Here is a 23,611-nt window from a genome sequence, read left to right as displayed (position 1 = left end):
TTATTTATTATAGCAGCCACAATAACATTGCCATTGTTTGTTAAAGTCCTTAAGAATTCTGAAATGGTTTTCTGTTATCGTGGAAAAATAAAGAGAATCTCAAGGTGCCAGGTAGTTAACCAAGGGTTTCAAAGTTATTTATTACTTTCACGGGCAAATATAAATTGCTTCAGTTGTCCAATTCTTAAAAATTAAGTGCACGAAATGTCCACCTTTAGGTTGATTTTGAACATACAGAAGAAATGAGCTGCCTCAGAAGAAAGGCAGCATCAGGTGACAATGATATTCATGGCGCAATGGTGTCTGTGCTGTGTTACTGCAGGACAGCATGCCTCAAAACAATCAGCCTTACATTTCAACAGATCATATTCAAACATTTAGTACATTTTTTTTGTTGGGTTTTACATTTTAGGTCAGTTTAAGGCAATACTAGCCATAATGTACTGTATGCACAAATCAAGTAACTTACAAACATACATGAGCACAAGATCCATCAGTGCTGAAACCTGTAGCTTAAACAACTGGTTGTTCTTTAGATTGAACAGCTGCCTCTTAAGGCAGATGTTGAAAGCACCAGGGTCTTAAACACTCTCCATCCACCATAGACCTTCCCGGCCTGAACGACAGATGCCAGTGCAGCATGTGGAGGTGGGTGGGGGTGGAGTTGTGGGGGGCTCAGGCTCACAAATGCAGATTGGTGGAAGACAAGACCATGGATGGGGAATTGGGGGAGAAATTAGGTTAATGCCTAGATCAGACTACAGGATTTTAGCCCCGATACTGGCCCGATTAGCTATCGCAGCCGATTTCCCAGGTCGGGCCCGACATATTTTGGAAAGAACGACAAAATTCTTGTCGTGTGACATAATCCAAGACCAACGATTTGGCCCTGCGATAGCCCAACGACACCAAAATGAAGTCTAGCAAGTTTGATTTTTTTGGGCTATCTTCAGTGTAGTGCGATATATCAACGACAACTCTGCGACAGCGCACCTTGACGTCGACCAATAGGATTGCGTATTGTGACTGGCGCATCCCCTCCCGTGCTTGCCGTTATCAACATTTTATTCACGCGCACAAACCAATGTTTAGAGAAGCTTTAGAGCACGATTTGGCAGAACGCCGACATGTTTACATACAACCGTTAGTGCTAGCACTAGCTTGCTAGGCGACTTAACGTTTTGTTGCCTGCTCGCGAGCCGTATCGTGAACATACCTCAAGCAATTCTTGAACGAACGTTCTCTCCCCAGCACCAGTGACGAACACCACACGTTTTTCCTCATTTTGTCCCCCCACACACACTCACACAGAAACAATACATTGGCGCGGCGCATTGTTGTTGTCGTCGCCACAGTAACGAGTGCGTCCGATCGCGTTGACCGGAGACACGTTTTCTGCTTCCACCTCTCCAACAGAGTTTGATTTGACAAGATAAAGCTCAGTGATCGTAAAAGACGGGATACGGCGCTATGGGAATAAATGTCGTGTAGTGTTGCCACTGTCTGCCCGAGAAACGGCAAGATTTGATGGCGGTATAGTTTGACATAGTGAAATCGGAAAAGACCAAATTTGTCTCGTAGTCTGATCCAAGTATAACACGTGAATCTTTCTTCAAGCGGACAATTTCTTCTTTTTGCATTATACAACTAAACACAGTGTTTTACTGGTGTTTAAAACTGCCATTACTCTATCCCCCTAAATAATTCTCTCTGAAGACGGTGATGAAATAACACTTGGCCAATTGATTACTTTCATCCCAATAAAACATATGCAGTTCCACTACAGTCCTGTAATAAATAGTAAAACAGTAATTTATACAAATTAAGAGACAAAATATTGGAACTACACCACAGTATAAAGCCTTCATAATGACCTTTCGAAATCGAGATTTTGAGGGCTGTTTTGTTATAGTCTTGATTATATCGAGATGCACACAATCAATTGTCCAAGGTTGAGACACACGCACTCCATGCACGCGTCAGTGAATTCCCTCTTTTCAATACATTTCCCTTCACATTCTCTTAACATTGCAAGACAGTTCCTCTCTGGTTTAACAGGTTTAAGTTAACAAAAAAAAAAAGCAGCAGTTCACACTCAGATAAAAATATATCTAGTTTTGTGATCTTGTTCTTTTTTATTTCTTTTTATTCATTTTGGTGTACCATCTTCATGCTTGAACTGAGATCCATAAGCGGTAGATGTCATGGGGTGGGGGATGCTGCTGCTTTGGCGCAAAGCGGAGAGGCTGGCTGCAGGATGGAGGATATCTACATTCGAAATAGACTGCAATCCTCACCATGCACGTCTTCCTGACCAAACAAGGAGATGAAATACCACACGATTTTTTGTGGGGGAGGCCACGCCACTACTGCCACCACCACCACCGTAAAACAGGTTAGCATCTTTACTCTAATTTTTAAATACACATTTTTTTTTGTCTCATTAGGAGCCTGGTGGCATTGAAAAACAGCTAAGGACCATCAACCACGGAGTAACATAGCCTCATCTAAGAGATCCGTGCCGAACGTCCCAACGGACACGAAGCCTTGAGGCACGAGAGACATTTCTAAATATTCTATGGATTGACGAGGCTGTGCAAACAAACTACACTTGAAACTCTCAATAAAACTTCACAAAGAGAACAAAGGCTAAGTAGAACTAATTAAATATATATTTATATTCATCTCTAGCTTTAGCAGATCTAATAAATACTTCTGATAGACATAGGTTTCTTTCTGCAAACTATTTACATTAGCTGTACATTTCTTCGAAAACAATAAATAGCTATAAAGGCAAGACCAAAGAGAGGGTCTTTTAGGCATTAACACAACTGAGTCCTCTGGTGGTTGGTGCTCACAGTAAAACGTAAAGCAGACATTCTGTTTTAGGGCGACTTTCCTTTTTGTAAATTGCTGGCAAGAACAGAAAAATAATGCTCTCAGCCTTCACTGGCCTATTTATCTAAGTGGAATGTTCTCCAGCCTCTCGACTGCTCTCAATAGGTAGACGTTTCCATCCCAGGTAACACATGGGCAAATAGTAGTGGACAATAGTGCACCAACACTTGCCACAAATAGGAAAGAAACTGACGAGTGACTTCTGTCATTGCCAGATTCAGACAAACACACACACACACACACACACACGAAAAACACCACAGTCATCAGAGAGTGGCAGAAACCATCGACCCCAAACCATCCAGTGTCCGGAGTGGACCAAAATGACAGGGTGAAGATGCCTTGTTTGTGAGGCACATATTGCTGCTCCATGCTGTGCCCTTCGAAATATTTGTAACACCTTCGAGATGACTTCTGAAGTACGAAAGGGAGGGGGAGTTATATTTTTTGAAGAGATGTATGGAAAAGGTTTACATGTTTATGTTTACAAAAACAGATGACTGACTGGTGAGCTGGGCAGAAACAAAGGCCTGTTTGTTGGAGCACCGTCTTACTGGACAGCGAGGACCAATGATGGAGTGCGCGTGACTTTGTGTGAAATCTCATAAGTGCTTCTCATTGCTCTGGAGACATAAAAAGAGGAAGTGGGATATTGTAAAGTAACATTCTCTGGCTGAAAGTTGCATTTGTGATGGACGGAGGGACAAGTAGGGGAGGACCCAACTCGTTTGATTGGTGCACAGTGTGTAATACCTAGCAACCTTCAGATAATGACGGGCTGGCTGTGGGCGGGTTTCTCGAAGGCGCTCGGTCAGAATGAGAAGTTAATATGGGCAAGAAATCTGCAGAGGCCTGGCTGGATGAAAAGCCTCACAATTGGTTTAGTCCCCGTAGGGAAGGGGAGGGGGAGTGGGGTGTTGAGGGTGTGGCGACACATTCTTGGAATGGGATAAGAGGAGGCAGGAGATGGAGCAGTGACCAGAGATGTTTATAGCGTGCAGGCCAGCTGCTTGGCCCTCTCCTGAGTGTCCTGCAGGCGCCGCAGGCTGGCGCTGGCGTAGCCCTCATCACTACAGCTGCTGCGCAGGCTGCCCCGCTCATCCCCCGAGTCGCTCACGCTGCTGGTACTCCACTCCAGATCACCCAGCAGGTAGTCCGTTCCCTCCACGTCCACATCCAGGTCCTCTGTGGGCAACAGGGAGGACACATGAGTCCAATTTCATTGGGAAAACAAATTATATATTATATAACACACAAACACACACACACACACACACACACACACTGTATTAATAGAGGAACCTCACTCATTTTAATGGACTAATAAGGGGGAGGGGTCATCCGCTAAATCAGATTGTCATTAAATTGAAGCATTTTTTGTGGCCGAAAAACACCAGTACAGTACTAAATTGTTGTTTTTTGTAATTTTTTTCATAAGTACAAGTATTCATGGGCTAAAAACACCCAGTACAGTACAAAATTATTGTAAATAAATAATAATTTAAAAAAAGCTTTAAAATGTTGGAAAAATTCTAAAGTTTATCCAAATTTACCTCACTGGTGTATGAAAGGGGAGATTTTGCATTCCAACTGGACACTGCTTTCTGTCCATTAAATTCAAAGTCCATTAAATCGAGGTTCCACTTGTATATGTATTTTATTTCAACCCGAAAAAGTGCTTGAATAAGAGAGATATACCGGCAACGTATTGTTTTTGTAATTGATAAATAAGAATTTGTGGACAAATAAAGTTGGAAATTGGATAATTTCCCGCTGCACACCTGATGATCTCGCACAGCGCACAAATGTGCCAATGCGCCCTGGTTGGGAATCCCTCATGTAAATTAGAGCGAAAGCATAGAACATTAAATATGGTACAAATTCTGTATAGCTAATTAGAAATGTGCCAATCATTAAATAAGGAAACTAATTGCTGAGGGCGTCCAGTGGAGTTATTTGTACCCTAATTTAAACCAATGGGGGAGAGAGAAAACTTGTATTATTTATTTATTATTGTTTACTTCCTGCAATTGTGCATGTGGGTTGTTTGATGTGTCCTGTGAATGTAAACACATCGCCAACTGTTACGTCGCCCTTGTAATGTGCAAGTAATTATAAGCAGAGAATTTGATACAGGCATTATATTGCAAGTGGACAATTGGACGAACAGATGCAATGCTAAAACATGGAGCAGCAATCCCCCGAGCAACGAGCTTGATTACAAATCAAGACATTTTACACCCTTTCCATGAAATAAATAAATGAAATTGCACGCAGGACCGACCTTGGTCAGAGTCGGATTTGTCAGAGGACACGATAGAGCCAGTGCTGTCCATGCGGATTCTCTCCACACCGAGCTGCTCCAGACGCCTTCTCAGATGTCTCTGCTCTCTCTGTAACTGTTCTAAGGTGTGCTGGGCTCTTCTGTCACTCTCCTCCAACTTCTGCATAGTGAACAAGAGTAAATGAGAAAATATTATCAATCCTCAGAGGAGTACTGTATGATTCAGTACGGTATAGTGCACTTCAGGGTTTATTAACCAGAACTGTACTATGCCAAACTGGACTTGGTGGAAATGTGGCTATAGTCTTTCATTTTGATAAAATCATGTATATAATGATGCTGCTTTATGATCTAAAACACTCGAAGAGCAGAAGAGGAGTGTGTACATGAGCAGAATATGACCGCACACACTTTGATGTGATCTTTGGCCTTCATCAGCAGGCTCAGGGTTGTGTGCCTGTTGGCGTCTGGACCTAAAGGCACCAAGGATTTCAGTCGCTCTAAACACAGTCGTAGATGTGCCCGTCTGAAGCCAGAGGAGGAAAACAAAAATTAGGGCAGAGTTACACATTTTTGCATGTCAAGTGGCTATACTGTACACACCAGCCTTACTGTACACATTAGCCATTAGCCTTCTGGCTAATTCTGGCTTTTTTAACCATGTGTACTTCATGTGTTTTATGAAATTGCATTGTCCCATTTCAAAAATAAACTGATAAACTGATAAACCAAACCTTTGGTCTAGTGCCCTTTATAGTTTTTTTTTTTTTTTTTAATTTTATTTAATCGTGCCAGACACCAAAACACGGTGCCCAGCCTTCATGGGCTTACAAGACACTGAAATATGAGCAATTAAGCAGTGAAGTAAACGACGCATCACAGTAACTATTAGACAGAAACCAAATCCAATTTTTACAAAATGTTGTTCATTTGCTAATCAACCTTAGAATGCTTGAAGAATCAACTTTAACTTTATAGTCAGATGTAAAGTGTCCTCTTACGCTGTTGAAAGGCTTTCAACACAAATCGTGCGCAAGTTGAAAGACTGTGTGAAAACAAAAACTGGACTCTTTCTTCATCAGACATAGAAAACAAATCAGGACCGTCTGCAGGCAATTTACAAAAAAAGCGGATCTTAAATTGTGATACAGAGGACAATAGAATAAAAAGTGTATTTCATTTTCCACTTGATACAATTTGCATAAAACACATGTTCGCTCCTGCTCCGGTACAGCACAGAAGCGACCCGTTTTTAGCGCAAGAGGAAAGATACCACATCAAAGTGGAGCACCGACAGATCTCTGAGCTTTAGTTAAGTTTAATGTAACATCAAGCTCGGGGCTGTAAACTCTTTTAATCAAGTTACAGGTTCTGAATTTTGGTTTGTTTATCGTTCTCAAAAAGCATTGATTTAATTTGGCTGACATAACTTAACTTAAGATCAGTCTTATCAAATATTTTTTGGTTTCTTTTGCCCAGGTGTAATTATTGGACATGTCCCAGTTAAATATTCGTTTAGTCATTCTACTATCTGGCAAATCTCTTCCATAACGGCACCATGTCACCCATATGGCTCACTGCATCTGGCTCCCAACCCATATCACCATTCAGTGCAAGTTTTGGGCCTTTTTTGTGTACACCCAAAAAGCAGCGAATAGCTCTATTCCCAACTGCGTCACATATAAATGGGCTATGAAAGCCCCAAACCCCTGCACCGTAATCTAATAACGGACAAACACAGGATTCATACAGCTGAGTTTACGTTTTGTAACCTAGATTGCGGCAATATTAAGAACAACTCCCGGTGCCCGTCCTGCAGATTCTGATAATACTTTAACTCCTTTATCAAATGTAAGGTGTTCATCAATTGTTAATCCCAAATACTTGTATTTTCTGGCAGATAAAAGAGGTGGTGAACCGAAACAAAATTCAAACTGGGTGTGTGGCAGCCCCTTCTTCCTCAAACGCATAATCTGAGTTTTATCTCTATTTGTCCTTAATTTATTACACCACAAGTAAACACTATTTAACAAACTCTGGAGATCAATTTCAGTCTCTGGATTAAGGAACATAGTCTGTGCATACAGCAGGGTGGCTACCTTAACTCACCTATTACAACACCAATTGCTGTTTGTTTGATTTCTGTGATTAAGTCATTTATAGAGATATATATATGTATATATATCGCAAACAGTGTGGGAGAGAGCACATCACCCTGTTTCACACCAAATGGTGTTGAAAAGCAACCTGTTCAATGTTCATTTACCTGCACACAAGATACTGGATTTTAAAAGATAGCTTTTAGAGAATTATACAATTTTCCATGCATACCTATATTTACTCGTTTGACATTTAGAAGCTCATGATCAATACAGTCAAACGCTTTCTGAAAATCTATAAAACAACCAAATGTAGACTTCCCTTCTTGTATTCTCGCCTGGATTATTGTGGATAAGGAATATTTGTGATCAATACAAGCTCTTTCAAAATCCATTTTGTTCTTCTGCCAACGAATCAAAATCTAGAGTGTACAACCTTTCATTAGGAATAGTAGAGTGAAGTTTATAGACACAACTAAGCAGACTAATCCCCCTATAATACAATGGGATTCTTCGGTCATTATTTTGAGATTTGGGGATAGGTCCGATTCTAGATTTGAGCCAAATGGTGGGAAACAGCCTATACTCAAAACAACCAGTGAAAAGATTCACAAGAACCAAAAATAAAGATGGGAATTTTAATAATTCATTTGGTAAAAAAAGGTAAAAAAACCACAGGCTTTCTTTAACTTAAGGCTTTCAAATGCATCATTCACTTCTTCCTCAGTTATAAGACAATTTAAATACTGCTTAAAGAGGTAAGGAGTATGTTGCATGCAAGCCTCTCGATTATTTTTTAGATCCAGCACCTTTTCAAAATAAATGTCATCCCACTCAGAGGCACTACTTCCTGAAAACTAAGAATTTATGTATCATGTTCCAAAACAATTGAGGATTATTTATTTACAGATACTCTATTTTTAATGCTTGCACCCTTTGGTATTTTCCAGGTCGCATATGCAACCTTTTTTTCCCCCAGTCTGGGCGATTACACATTTCTTGTGGCATTTGCGCGAGTGCAAGTTTTAAAGTCGCCTTTTTTCCCCAACACACAGAGAGCGAGCGAGAGAGAAAGAGAGAGCGAGAGAGTCCGAGAAAAAGAGAGAGCGAGTACTGTGACGCCGTATCAAAGCGAGCAAAGCCTCAAACCCTACCTTGTAAAGTCCAATTTCACGATTGCACTATGTCAGACTACTGCCTCAAAATCTTGCCATGTCTCAGTCAGAGAGTGGCAACACTACACAACATGTATTCCGATATCACCGCATCCCAAATTTTACGACCACTGGGCTTTCTTGTCAAATCAAACACTGTCGGAGTGCAAATGTTAGTATAGAGTCCTGTTTTCTCTTACAAGCTCTGAGTTTGTTATCAAAAATGTGCTGCTTGGTCAAACTTAAATCCTAACCATCACACAAGAAATTTATATATGAACTAGCAAAAAATATGTTTGCAATTACTATGTAATGCAATGGATGAAGTTTTTGCTACACCTGAAAAATAGTGGATGACTAATAATTCTGGTGGAAACCCCAACAAAAAGGAAGCTGAACAATCAATTAGTGGAAAGATCTGAACTGTCCTTAATATACAAAAACGTGCTATAGATGAACTGCAAATTTATGCTGACTATACATATTAAAAGTGGTTAAATGACTTCACATTTCTAATACACCTAGCCCAACAATACTAATCTATCATCTGTCAATTGAATAATCTGCCCATCTTTTTCCCAAAGGTTTTTAAATCTCTCTCTCCTTTCTACATCATCGCTGCCAACTGACAGTTCTGCTAGTTGCTAAGGTCTGGTGGGTGTTTGAGACCGACTGACCCCGCTGTTATGAAACACACACCTCCGTCTGCAACCTCACAAAAAGTGCGTGCGTGCCAGTGTGCATGTGGGGGTGTGTAAATCAGACTCCTTCATAGAGTTGACAGTGGAAATGGGTTTTTTTGCATCTTAAGGCTGGATGAGCTGCTAGTTTAATGTCTGCTGCAGGTGCGCTTCACTGCCAGAATGTAGTGCCAGAGTATATTGTCATTGAACACACAATAGGCAATTGGAATGTGGTTAAAGTCAAATATACACTCTCTGACCACAACAGCACACTTGTACAATCTGAGTATATCACGGCTCAAGTGGTTAGACACAATCAACTAAGACTAAGAAAGCACATACAATGTAGTATTCTATGAATGAAAATAACAAAAAATAAAATGTCTGTTTCTCGTCCGACTTCCAAAGTCCAAAGGCCGTTACATAACGCAAATGCTCTAGCCTGCCTTGTGACATAACATGGTGTGGCGAATGTTTGTTAACACTGTCCAGACACTGCATCCATGTATATACATGTATACAGGTGAGTATACAAAAATACAGACTTGAACTATAGATCTGTGATGTAGCATCTCTGTGAAAACTGAACTGTTCCTTGCAAGCCAGATCAGTTTCTCTTTCATTCGACCTTGACTGGCTAAAAACTACAACCAGGTCATCATGACGTACTCAGCACAGCAGTCAACAAATCGTCCTGTCTTCACTTTTGCCCTCTGACACCTCACAGTAACCGTCATGAATAATTGGGGGGGAACTCACACGGAACCAAAAAAGTTGTGGTTGTGGTCGGAGGTGGTTGTCAGGCCATTCACACATGATGCGCATGCACATAAGCATGTAGAGGGCCATATGTTACTAATAAAACTATACCATAGCCCAGACTTTAATAAAGTTTACCATACTGTATGATCCTTTTTTTTCCCATTTGCCAAATCAACAAGTTATCGGGACACACGTTTAGCCCAATAATTGACCATTGAGATGAAATTGGATGTTCTTGTGGATTCACATGCTTGATGTACATTATTGCATTACACGAGGCAATTAAACTAAAGTGATGTTTACATACCTGTTCTTCTCCATTTCATTGTGTGTAGACCTGTGAACATAAAACAAAACATGAGCAACCAAACAGGGTAACCCTCTTCATGCCTAACTATTGTAGTCTAACTAAATACTGTGGGAGTGGGAGAAAGTGAGAGGGAAAAAAAGCCTGTGTAGGAGGATATGGCAGTCAGAGTGGGCTGATGTGAATTTCAAGGAAAATGAACAAAAGGAAGATTGGGTTTTGCAAAGCCTCCAGGTCATTCTGTGGAGAAAACATGTTCTTTTTAAGGACCATACTTACTTGAACACGTCAGGAGGTGGGCAAAAAGGTAAACATAGTAACAGTAACCAGAAACATTAGGCAGGACTATGCGCCTTTATATTGCCTGATAATCCACTCTGCGTGCAACACAGAGTCGGGTGCTAGAAGGAAGAAACAGTGCTGAAGGTCAACTGTGTAACGAGATGAAATTCTGGCATTTCGGGGCTACCAAAATAGAGCATATTCAAAGCCATGGATGTGCAAAGCGGGTCAGTAAATTTGATTGGTGCTCATTTGCTTGACCTATGCAAAAGAGGGTGGTGGTGTCTCAGGAAAGAAGATATCCCTGCATTCCCGATACACACTACTACCTTAAGCAGAACCCCTGATCCCTTGACCCCATGTTCAAAATTAGCCTCTGCTCACTCATCTCAGAGGACTAACTTGCACTAGCACATGTATACACGCCATGCTTTTGTCACCTTTAATATTTAAACTCACCTCAGTCTGAGGGAGGTCTTTACTCCTGCCACCTGATTTCAAGTGAAGGACCTTTGAAGTGGAACTTATTGTTCATTGCATGCATGCACGCGACACTGGGGGTATCATCTTTAAAAGGAGTGTTCAATTGCAGTATCCCCCTCCAACTGTATATGGATTCCTCCAGAGTGCAGACAGCCGCCTGTGACATAACAGTGCCGGCAGAAAAACTACGCCACTCATTCAGACTTGATTTCAGTCTCTGGCCCATCCACCCTTTCCACAAACTCAGCAAGTCTTCCAGGACCTGAAGCTGCAAAACAGGTCCAGACAATCACACTACCACCACCACATTTTACGATGTTCTTTTTCGGATATGCGCTGTTACTTTTACACCAGATGTAATGAGACACACGCCTTCCAAAACCTTCTGGAACCCGGAAGACTTGCTGTGATAAATGGAACCATGAATTCTGCTGTCTACCAAAAAATAAAACCTGGAGGAGAATGTCCGGCCATCTGTTTGTGACCTCAAGCTGAAACGAACTTGGGTCTGTAGCAGGACAATGATCCAAAACACACCAGCAAGTCCACCTCTGAATGGTTGAAGAAAAACAAAATGAAGACTTTGGAGTGGCCAAGTTATAGTCCTGACCTGAATCCTTTTGAGATGATGTGGCATGACCTTAAGGTGGTGGTTCATGCTTGAAAACCCTCCAATGTGGCTGAATAACAATAATTCTGCAAAGATGAGTGGGCGAAAATTCCTCCACAGCGCTGTAAGAGACTCATTGCAAGTTATGGCAAACGCTTGATTGCAGTTGTTGGTGCTAAGGGTGGCCCAACAGGTTATTCGGTTTCGGGGGCAATCACTTTTTCAAACCGGGCCATGAAGGTTTGCCTTTTTTTTTGGATTATCCCATATTAATAAAAACCTTCATTTAAAAAACACATTTTGTGTTGACTCGTGTTGTCTTAATACAGTATTAAAATTTGCTTGATGATAGGAAAGACTTAAGTGTGACAAACATGCAAAAGAAATAAAATAAAATCAGGAAGGGGGCAAAAGCTTTCACACCAGTGTATGTAGACTGCTTGTAAAATTAAGTTTATAAAAAGGGAATGAAGTTACACACTGTAGACATTTTATAGTGTGCAGACACTTGACGTTTAGTTTGGTAAAATCAAAATATATGATTGTGAGTCTGCACTTTGCCAAGGAATTGCGTACTTAATGGCCAATAAAATAGCTTACAGCATTTTACTAGGCAACACAATGAAAATGTTTTTGGGCTTCCAATCACAAATTGGGAAACCACAGATATAGAAAATAAAGTTAGGCAAGTATGTATCGGCCAGCACTATGCATTTGACAGGACAGCCGTCATGCTAGGTATTAACAATCTACTGTATTCGTCATGTTTTGTGTTGTGGTCCTTGTTATCTTTTGTCAGACACTGAGCTTTCAAATTTACCAATCACACCCCACGTGCCCCCCTTATGGATTGACCACCAACAATGAGATGTGCGCTGTTCGTGTACCAAGCTGCATGGCAGATATGGGATATCCTAAACATCCCTTACACGTGCTAAGTTATATAAATATAAATTAGTCCATTAGACCAAGATGGACAAGCAGCCAGGGCAGCCATCAACAGCACTTCTTCACACTACCTTCGCAGAGGGGAAGCTTGTCTATGCATATAGAGCTCTTACAAATCCTGCATGGTACTTGAACCATGTCCCATTCTCTATCACTTTACCTATCTTTGGAGTCCCAATGCATGGGTAACTTAACACTGAGTTGATTTATACACAAGGCATGCCTCCGACAGTCTCAGCCTAATCAGTTGCACCCTACTGACAGTGTATTACCTCATGGAAAAATTAAATCTACTACAGACCGAGTCTCGATGACGCACAATGAAAGCTTAAAATATATACAGTACATTTTCAATGAATTTGACAGATATCTATATTATTTCTTTTATTTGACGTACAGGTAGACCTACCTGTGATTGTTTTTTGATAACAGAATAACAGATCACGTGACATCTAACGAGGCTTTTGAGTGGTTCTGTGTAAAGGGCACAGAGCTACTGTCAACACTTCTCCCACATACATTTCTTCAGACTACTAACAGATACGGATGAATACCATGATTATTTTGAAAATTTGAAATCAGGCAACACTGAATCTTACTGCCGCACAAGAGACTGAATTCCAAGTTGGAATATTCTCCCCACTAAAAGCCAATGAATGTTTCAAGAAGGATATTATACACCTAAACACAATTAAACAAAAAATATACATATGTGAGGACTTAAACCACAATACATGAACTGAATCTGTGAAGGTGGTTGAAAATTTTGAAAATATCACTTGGTCAAGTGAAATCATGCAGTGTATCTTTATTATTATAATCATCATCATCATCATCGTCATTATCCAAGAGGTCTTTTGCCCAACAATTGAAGGAGTTTAAGCACACCATGCCTTGTCAAAATTGTGGGGCAGGCCTTTGATAATGCTACTTATTTTACATGCACTTGACAGTCTTTGAGTGCAATTTCAAATGGACTGAGTACTTCTTGATGCTATTGGTGTGTCTTTTTTAAGAAAACATATACATAAAAATTTGTATTAAATTTCAATAGCCTAATGGCCAAAATGATGAGATGAAGAACTGCTCAGGGGGGATAGCATGCGAGGACTCCATTTACCTGCTCAACAAGGATGCACAATTTGCATAGTGCATGAATGCAGTTACATAGAGATGTATGAATATGTGGGAGATAGGGGGAGGAATCTCTCCATCTATGTAATAAAGGAGGTAATGCTCTCCTTGCCAAGAGTGGGAACCTAGTAGGGAGGACACAGAGAGGTGGGGGAAGTGAAGGGAGAGGTTACACAGAGAAAAAGAGCACGAGAGAGAGAGCGAGCAAAGAAAAAATAGGTGTGACATGATGGGGGGCAGGGGAAAGGCACTACAACTGACACATGCACATACACGCACCCATCCCCCGCCACTCACACATCTACTCCATGGAGAAACAACAGGCGATGGAGGAGCTTCTACTCACAATGAGAAATTCTTGATGAATTTTTTTCACTTGCTCTCCTCCACATATCACGAAGTTAGTTGCAGCAAAGAAAATAGCCTTTCCCCTCGAGAAATCAGAATGTCATGTCCAGGTTTCAAAAATAATACAAGCGTGTCTCAAACAGTCAATGTTGGCAGACGCTGTGATGATCAGAAGATCTCATGAATGGAAATCCGTCCAAAACCTACAACACCTAATCCAAACTCATCCCACATCTTTGGCATTATGACGTGCACAAAGACATTTCGACCATGTGAAGTTATCGTCACACTGGGTTCTCTGTGGAATGGAAGACAATGTAGCAGCAACCAGATATTTCTCATCTGATCCCAGCAATTTCCTCAAACAAATGGTGAACGCTAAACTGAATGAACGTAGGTCACGTGACATTTCTGTCATCAAATTTTGATCCTCCTTGTCAATAAGTGAATTCACTGACTGTGCACATACATACATAATGTATTGCATCAATGAGTGAGTGAATGAGTGATAGCATTGCTTGGGTTGGCAGCTTGTTCCAAGAAAATTTGAACCAATCTTACTATTTGTGTGTTACCATCCAACGGACGAACTAGCGGCTGTTAGAAAACTACACTTGCTTGTTACTTTCAAAACTCAGCTCACAGCAGACACGAGTGACGTCATGCACACTGTAATCGGGACATCTATGATCTTGGTGCCCTCAAACTGGTCAGGGGAGACTTCAATCTTTTACCCCGTTCTCATCTACTAACAGCTGAGCTTCAAACAACAAGGGGAATAAAACTCACCTCTGCCATGGATGTGTATTTTATTTGGAGATTTTGTCTGGTTATTTATCACTTACTTATTATTTTACGTTTTGTGTTCAGTTTTTTTGTACATCACATGAACAGTTTTTATATCTTTATTTGTATATGGTTTTATTTTGCCTTGTTTTAATCGGCTAGCTGCTGCCAAGTCGGCATTGCAAAAGAGAATCTGTTCTCAATTGCCTTATGTCTAAGATTATCCAATAAGATTGTCCTTAGTCTGAGGTGTGTTAAAGGTGCCATATTTTGGCTATTTAGACTCTCTAACATGGACTGAGTATAAAAGTGTCAGTTTCATTTTTTAAAAAAAAACATACGTCATACGTGTCCAGAAAAGGCCCCTTTGACAGCTACTTCTGTTTGACCCACTTTTGTATCTGCTTTGTCCATATTTGGCTACCTTTCCAGGTTGGTTGCCTCCATGTAGAAGATCCACTTGTGAGAGCACACGTGTTTGTTATGTTGACAGCTCTGGCTCGGGAGCGGAGAAGGAAGGCAGAGATCTTCACTGGTGACGTAGATAAGCTCGAGAAATTCAAATGGCCTTCCGGCAGAAAAATGTCTACAATTCAGGAATGCGTGTACAATTTTAATTCATATTTCACGTTTACTGAGACACCATGGAGCCAATATCACATCCCAAATACTAGAAAAAGTTGGTTTGGCAAAATACGGCACCTTTAAGAGTGGATTTATCCCGATTTCTGGGTCCGAAACAGGTTGGGCTGATAATCTTAAATAATGAAAGCGTTCAATATTTACGACCACAACTCTTTATGTGTGCGGAGGAAGCAGACTTCTCCTGCGTCATGACACAATAAATTGTGATGTTAAACGGAATGTAGCAAAGCAAACAAAGGAGCGCCACATATTTACAAACACAGAAACGACCGTAAACGAAAACAAATACGTCTTACCCAATGTTGTTTTTTTTAATGAAAATGGGATCCCCAGACGGCAAGAAGTCTGTTTATTTATCGACACCACTTTCACCTCCATTCCATTCAGCAAAACTCTGAAAAGTCTCATTTGTGACACATACAGTGGATGCAAAAGTCACAAATGAACCACCTGCGTGGCTAAATTGTTACTATCATCACAAATGTCCACTTTATGCTTTATATATTAAGTGGGATTATATTAAAGTCGAATATAATAAATTCCCCGCTCAGCGTATTTTGGGAGTAACTCTTAAACATATGTAAAGTGTTGATATGCTGCTTATGTATTCAACAGTATAGAACCAACAGAAATGTTTTGTCTTTATGTGCCCAAATGCATTTTACAAAATGACAGCCCTATTAGCCTATTACCCAATCCTTAGAAATATGTGGTTGGTTTGGCATATAGTAATCATGAGCCACTGTAATTAAGTCATTTTATTATTAAATACGGCCCCAAATACAACAGACACTCAACAAAATATGTATATTCAAACTACAATAATGAAGGAATGACAAAAACAGAAGATTAACTATTTAATTTGAAGTTCTGCTCTGTTTACGATCCAGCTGGTACACGCCCATTTTAAACGTCACCATTGGGGAACTATGGGACTGCCGCTGAGGATACTTTCGACATCCCTCGATTTAAGCGAGGAGCCAGGAATGTTGCACTCAAGCGACTTGAGCACCCCTGGAAGTGTCTTAGTTTTTTTGTGAGATCATGTTTTGCAGCTTGTTATGAGTAGAAAGGTGTCTGCGCCAACATTGGGTCGCCTAATTTAAGTCTACTGTATCGCCGTGACACATCATCATCTTCATTTTACACCAGACAATCTAATGAGATAAAAAAAACAAGAGCTGAAGTAAAGTTTGTCTTTACAAAGACAATAACACTCACTTTGATTTACACAGTCAAAACGTATACTAATATTTACTCTTCTTTGACAGTTATTACATAACACCCTGCATGCGCAGTTAATAAAGGTTTATTGATGCTGGCAACTTAATGGAGACCGAAGACGTACAGCAATTTTATTCAGGTAACAACTGCCACCTAATAAATGAAAAACTAAACAGTGATCTAATCACAGAGCACACATTAAGGTGCGAGGTGTAGTTGCAACACAAATCCATCCTGAATGGATTGATTTATGGAATCCAGACCACACGCAATGACTGTACTGTACACTATGTTCTTTCTAGCAGTCATGTTGAGGTGACCGACTTGTCAAGACTGCCCATCGCTGAAATGTCTCCCGCAGTCACCTTGAGTGACCCACTTTGCCTTACAAGTGGTCAGTGGCCAGACAGTTGTTTGCCGCTGTCACAGCGCGATTCCATTAACCACAACAAAGAGTCAAACATGGCTCTTTATCAACAAAGCAGACAAATACAGTGGATGTAAAACGTCACCACACCTCTGTTCAAAATGTTAGGTTTTTGTCATATAAAGAAAATGAAACCAAGATAAGTCATTTAAAAACTTTTTCCACCATTACTGTGACCTTTTTTTTGAGAGGGGGAGTAAAAATAAACTGAAACAATGTGGTTGCACAAGTGTGAACATTCTCTTATAACTGGGGATGTGGCTTTGTTCAGAATTTACCAATCACATTCAAATTGTTTAATGGGAGTCAGAACACACCTGCCTCTGAATAACCCCAAATAAAGCTCAACTGTTCAAGTCGACCTTTCCTGCTATATATTTTTGCTTTGTAGCAGAAAGAAACCTGACAGTTTTGTGCTAACCCTAGCTGCTATATCGAACCGTTTATAATTCCCTCCACCTTGACTAAGGCCCCAGTTCCAGCTGAAGAAAAATGGCCCCAAAGCGAGACTCTCCCACCACCATGCTCCACTGTAGGTATGGTGTTTTTGGGTGGTGAGCAGTGATGTGCTTGAGCCAAACATAACTTTTGGATTTATGGCCAAAATGTTCAACCTTGTTTTCATCGGATCATAACACATTTTTCCATATGTGTTAGGATCCGATGTGATTTTATTATGGTCCGAAGAAACCAAGGTTGAACTCACCACCAAAAGAAGACCATACCTACTGTGAAGCATGGTGGTGGGAGCATCATCCTTTGGGGCAATTTTTCTTCAGCTGGAACTGGGGCCTTTGTTAAGGTTGAGACTGGAGAGAATAATGAACAGCTTCTACTAGAAGACAAAAAGTCAGAAAAGCCTACTACAACGACTGAACTTTATTTGGAGTAAATCCGGGGCAATTTAAATGGTGGCAAGTGTACGCTGATTCTCATTTAACATAAGTTTGAATGTGATCGGTTAATTCTGACCGCAGCCGTTGAGTTATAAAAGAGCTTATATCAGTTGCTTATTTTTTTTATTTATTCTGAGTTGTACAGGGTGTTATAGGATGTTACAGGGGTAGCTCAACACCTGTCCAAAAGTAGTTTTGTAGATTTTGGATAATGTTGCAGGAATTTTAACCAAATTGACTGCCTTCTTGGGTGCCTCTGCGCTGTTGTGCTTGTCAACATTATCTTTATTTAGCCCGCTGCCTGCAACACCTTCCACAAACTTCGGCAATATCGCCATCCCTTTTCTGTACCGCTTTATCCTCACTAGGGCCGTGGGCGTGCTGGAGTTTATCTTTACCGGTAATTACATTTGCATGTTGGTGACAAAGGGAACAATGTATGTCACCCTCTTTGAATGTAAAACGAAAGCATTTGGGGCTTTTTACCCAGTTTTCAACTGTTAGTGAGCTTGGCATGTCGTCTGCAAGCTGCCATGCGTACTCTCCGACTGACTGTTGACCAATCAGCGATCGCGTAGCTGTTTCCCTCTGCTCGCGAGACAGTTTTCATTTCTGTGATAAATCCATGCTCTCTTCATCGAGTTACGAGAAATAAACGGTTTAAAACATAATGCAGCGATGGAAATTAAGAAATACATACATACAATTACGTTGCATTTGGCGATGCGATACTGGGTATTTCGGACCCTGAAAACCTTATGGTAGAACAGTGAAACTAAAAATGGACCACACTAAGAGGGTCACAAAGGCCATCCCATTGCACATCCAGCTTCTGCCTAGTCTACTCTAGGATTTGTGGCCATCAGGACATTTTAGCTGGAGTTTTGAGACATGTGGCATTTCCCAACCAAAACTAAGCTGAATCATGTTAGTAGTGTTAGACGCAATTATTTCCCTGGCCCCAACTTACATCCACTTCCCATTCAGACGTCACCAACAAGCCAAAATTAAACAACGCTTCCCAAACATATAAATTTCACCCAAATTTCAATTAAAGCGCATCACATAAAAAAAAAAAGAAAAAATATTCAGCTACCTGAACAGCAAAGGATTTCATTCCTTCAATGAATGCACATGTGATCTGTGATCCACATCTCTTGGAGGAATGCACGATTCATTCATTCATTCAACAGAATAGCTCTGTGGATATGCACCTCCATGGCAGCTGTCGTTGGGAATGGCTTGCTGCACGTACTGTATAGAGACATGTCCCTATTTATGCTTGAAATACGGGTATCCATAATTGAGTGTCCTCCTCCAGTTAATTAAAGATAATTCTCATCTGTAGGCTGTGACACATTTTTTGGCATTGAGTTTGATGTCAAACCATTTATTTTTCTTTCCAAGACTGCTCTTTTCTCTTATCCAAAAGAATTAACAGCAGCGGTTAAATTCTCCCAGGTTACTTCTTGCTTTTGTTGGTAACACCTGCATTAATTGTTCCAATAGTATTTTGGGGGTTTGGAACTTCTCACACAAGTTCCACAATGTCAGACTCAGAGATGTTCCTTTTCTCCGCGCTTTTTTCGGAGAGGAAAGTAATCCACCGGCGGGACTTCGGCGGGAGGCAGGGGACACCCTGAACTGGTCACCAGCCAATCGCAGGGCACATATAAGCAGACAACCATTCGCACGACACACTCGCACTTCAATTAACTTAGCATGCATGTTTTTGGAATGTGGGAGCAAACCAGAGTACCCGGAGGAAACAGGCATGGGGAGAACATGCAATCTCCACACAGGTGAGGCCAGATTTAAACTGTAAGGCAGATGTGCTAACCAGTCGTCCGCCGTGCCCGCCCATTACATGCTACAGAGTTGAACATGTAAACAACATTTAACACAAAATACATTAATGAATGATTTGATATGATAAGAAATCAAATTCTGTTAAAACAAAAAGTATATTGTAATGCTCAAGATGAAAAGAGTATCAAGGGGCTATAATAAAACCAAATAGCAGGCATGTCAAACCCAGAGCCCCGGGCTACATCCGGCCCACTACATCATTTTATGTGGCCAGCAAAAGAAAGTCATTTTAATCAACTTCCATGATTCTTCCTAAAATCTGTACCAAAATTTTACATCGTAATTCATTAATTCCTTTACCATGCTCGTAACCTAAAACAAATCAAATCATTTTTCCTAATTGAAATGAATGGCAATGTCATTAATCTGTTCCTCCACACACAGGTTGGGCTCTGGTACCAGTCCTCTCAAGAGGGCTTGGACTCTCTTCCACTCTGGAGTTGCCCACGGTGAGAGGCGCCGAGCAGGTGTGGGTATACTTAGTGCCCCCCCGGCTTGGCGCCTGTACGTTGGGGTTCACCCCGGTGGACGAGAGGGTAGCCTCCCTCCACCTCTGGGTGGGAGGACGGGTCCTGACTGTTGTTTGTGCCTATGCACCAAACAGCAGTTCAGAGTACCCACCCTTTTTGGAGTCCTTAGAGGGGGTTGTTAGCCTATGCCTATGCTGCTTCCCATTGTATGCTACCAGAGGCTATGTGATAGCTTTAAATACACAACTTGTAATTGTGTTAGTTTTATGTTTAGTTTTGACAGTAACCTTCAGCTGCGAGTGGCAATAAACAACTTGAAGCCTGGTTTTGAAGAATATTTACCAATTCTCGCTGTCAAAGTGCCACTTGCTGTGAGGTGAGTCACCTGTCACCATGCGGTGCTCATATCTCAAGTTTGCGCTCACAAGTTAAAACAAAAGTCAACTTATCAACGGATCATATCTCGAAACGCTCATAATTCGGGTCAACCATATCTCAAGGGACCACATTATTACCATAAAATGCTGCTGGTGTTAGAATGTTATTGTAGTCAACTGACAGAGAAGCTGTCAAAATATAACCACAGATAGATCATTAAAAATGCTAATTGTGTGTTGTTGTTTTTTTAATGGCTGTAGTGACATTATGATGTGGTGTGTAGCTGAACTATATTTGATTAAAAAAAAAAAAAACATCTAACAAAACTCAAACCCAGAGGTGATTACTTACCTGCTACTTATGTTTTTCTTGCTTTTGCTCTTCCTTTTCAAACTTTCCCTCTCTCTACTACTGATGAAGGGCGGCATGGAGGCATAGCCATGCTCAGCTTCTGTAGGCACATAAACACAGTAGTTATTGGGTTGAACAGTGTCCAAAAGGCAAATAAAAAAAATAGGAAGATCACAATATGCTTGTTATCTCTTGAGCATGCAGTTGACATATTTGAAGCTTAGGTGCAAGAAAAATTGAAGCAAAGCAAATGTATTTAAAAAGCGCATTTTACACACAAGGTAACTCAATGTGCTTTACATGATTACAAGCATTTAAAAACAAAGAAATAAAACAGCTTATAAATATTTTAAACGAAAAGAGAACAAAATAAAAGTACAATTAAAAAAGCGTACAGTGCAAGAATGTAAAATTAAACCATTCCAAGCCCTATCTTAATGCAGTATTTTCTCCCCTGTGCCTGGACAATGATGTCATCTTGAACTGGAATAAACCCCACGAGCAAACCACAACAGTTGGAAAGGAGGGGCTACCATAAAAAAATAAAAAATGTCTAGCCACATCGAATTGAATTTTTCGTTATTGAAATAAAAATGAGAAATGCGTGCAATGCAATGAAAAAGTGACTTTTCCCATTTTCCCACTTAAGCTTACAGAAATGTCATATTGGTGAAATTGATACGAGAATATTTTGGGGGTAGGGATGCATTCGACCGCAATGCTTTGCAAAATACAGAAAGCGACTAAACGCACGAACTCTTTATGTAAAATTAAATAAAAGGCAGCTGTATGAATCGTCGTTATTTCGACATGAGATGCACAAATAAGCCACATAAAGGGGGAGGGGTGTCGCTGCATATTACCAGGGCATTAAATCCATGCAAAAGAGAATAAAATGACACTTTACCTCGTTCCCTGCGCTCAAGATACTCTGCAGCTTCGATCAGCATCTGCACCATTCCAATAGCCGTCATGTTCGATAATATTACTGATATTAAAAGAATCTGATAGGGGATCCCGTGGCTGTACACAATCTGCTCTTCGTACACACACAGCAGCTTTCTCAAACTGTTCTGACAGCGGTTATTTTAAGGCAAGTGTTTGTTTCTCCGACGAAATATAAAACGGGTTGTAGAAAACTTAAAATGCCTCACAAGACAAAGCAAGACATTTGTTTTCCGCCGATGCGCTTTCAAAATGTCAGCTGTGGTTCAGGTAGCTTTTAGCTGCTCTGGCTAACAGTCCTTCAGTAGCAAAGGATGTTTCACTCTCACAACTGTCAACCAAATGTAAACCAAGTCGTTCGCTTCCCGGAGAGACGCAACTGGCTGTCACCTGGCGCTTTCAAAAAATAGTTTCGAGCAATGTTCTGTCAGGAAAACGAGATATCGGGCAAGGACAATTTTGCTAAATTAACGATTAAAGTTTGTCACGAGTTCCGCTATATATATATATAAATATATATATAAAAACGAATCCGTCCCTGGTCCAAAAGCATTGATATTGGCCTCGTAAAGTGAGTTACAGGGAATAAAAACAAGCTGTCTTTTGAAAAGTATACCCGCCGATGTCATCCAACCTTATCGGTTCAGGGATATGTTGATAGGTAGCTGCTAAAAGGTAGAAAGCCAAATATCGGAGAACGTAAATCACTCTGCCTTCTGAACACTTGCTTCCAGTGTCTTGTGTATACAGTATTTGGATGACAGCTAATGATTGTATTCCGTGGCAATTGCCTTGCATAGGCTTAGATATGATTGGTTATTGGCAAAGGGAAATAAAACATTATTGGTCGTTCAATCTGTCAATTATTAGAGTGGCACGACGTCCGTCGAAACTGGAGTCGATGATCAGCCATTTTGGTTCACCGTCACCCCAACATTGTTCCTGCGTGGAGCCACAATGGAGGTTATTTAGCTGCGACCGATTGGTTGATTTATGATAAACTCAACAATCATTGGCCACGACCTGAAGTCATACCGCCCCATTCTGCCACTTAAGACGCCTCCGTAACATGCTGTATCACAGTGTAGGATTATGATTGGTTCTTGCATTGTTTGTTTTGTGTGGTGGGCAGGGATGTTACATTTTCATGCTCTTTCAATTTGCTCCTCCCATAATTTCATCCGCGCAGGCGCAATTCTTGGTTCTCAGAATCACGTTAACCAAAAACAACACTGACACATCTTCCTACCCTGCATTCATATTTCAACCGTAATGCTACAGTGCTCTCAAACTAGGCAATGACTGCAAACAAAATTAGCTCAACTTAGTGTCGAACGTTTTGGTAATATATGACTTAACAAAATAGTCATTTTATGTATGCATTTATCAAATCAAATGATCATTTCCTACACACTATTTGTAGTGTCATATCGATCTAGATGGTGGACATACCATCCATCCATCCATTTTCTGAGCCGCTTCTCCTCACTAGGGTCACGGGCGTGCTGGAGCCTATCCCAGCTGTCATCGGGCAAGAGGCGGGGTACACCCTGAACTGGTTGCCAGCCAATCGCAGGGCACATAGGAACAAACAACCATTCGCACTCACAGTCATGCCTACGGGCAAT

General features: G+C 40.8%; 1 protein-coding gene across 1 annotated transcript; it reads right to left on the bottom strand.

The window, feature by feature from the left end:
• Window positions 1-105: 105 nt before the first annotated feature.
• On the bottom strand, window positions 106-22,944 carry mxd1 (MAX dimerization protein 1). The gene is made up of 6 exons (XM_061766621.1): window positions 21,946-22,944; window positions 21,039-21,138; window positions 10,188-10,217; window positions 5,594-5,708; window positions 5,183-5,342; window positions 106-4,083 (listed from the first exon to the last, which is right to left on the bottom strand). The coding sequence occupies exons 1-6, from the start codon at window positions 22,010-22,012 to the stop codon at window positions 3,887-3,889; spliced, it is 669 nt and encodes a 222-aa protein (XP_061622605.1). The 5' UTR covers window positions 22,013-22,944; the 3' UTR covers window positions 106-3,886.
• Between the last annotated feature and the right edge of the window lie 667 nt (window positions 22,945-23,611).

This window comes from Phyllopteryx taeniolatus, chromosome 3 (assembly GCF_024500385.1).
Source record: "Phyllopteryx taeniolatus isolate TA_2022b chromosome 3, UOR_Ptae_1.2, whole genome shotgun sequence".
Lineage (NCBI taxonomy): Eukaryota > Metazoa > Chordata > Actinopteri > Syngnathiformes > Syngnathidae > Phyllopteryx > Phyllopteryx taeniolatus.
Note: the sequence above shows the minus strand (reverse complement) of the source record. Positions and strands in the feature narration are given on the sequence as shown.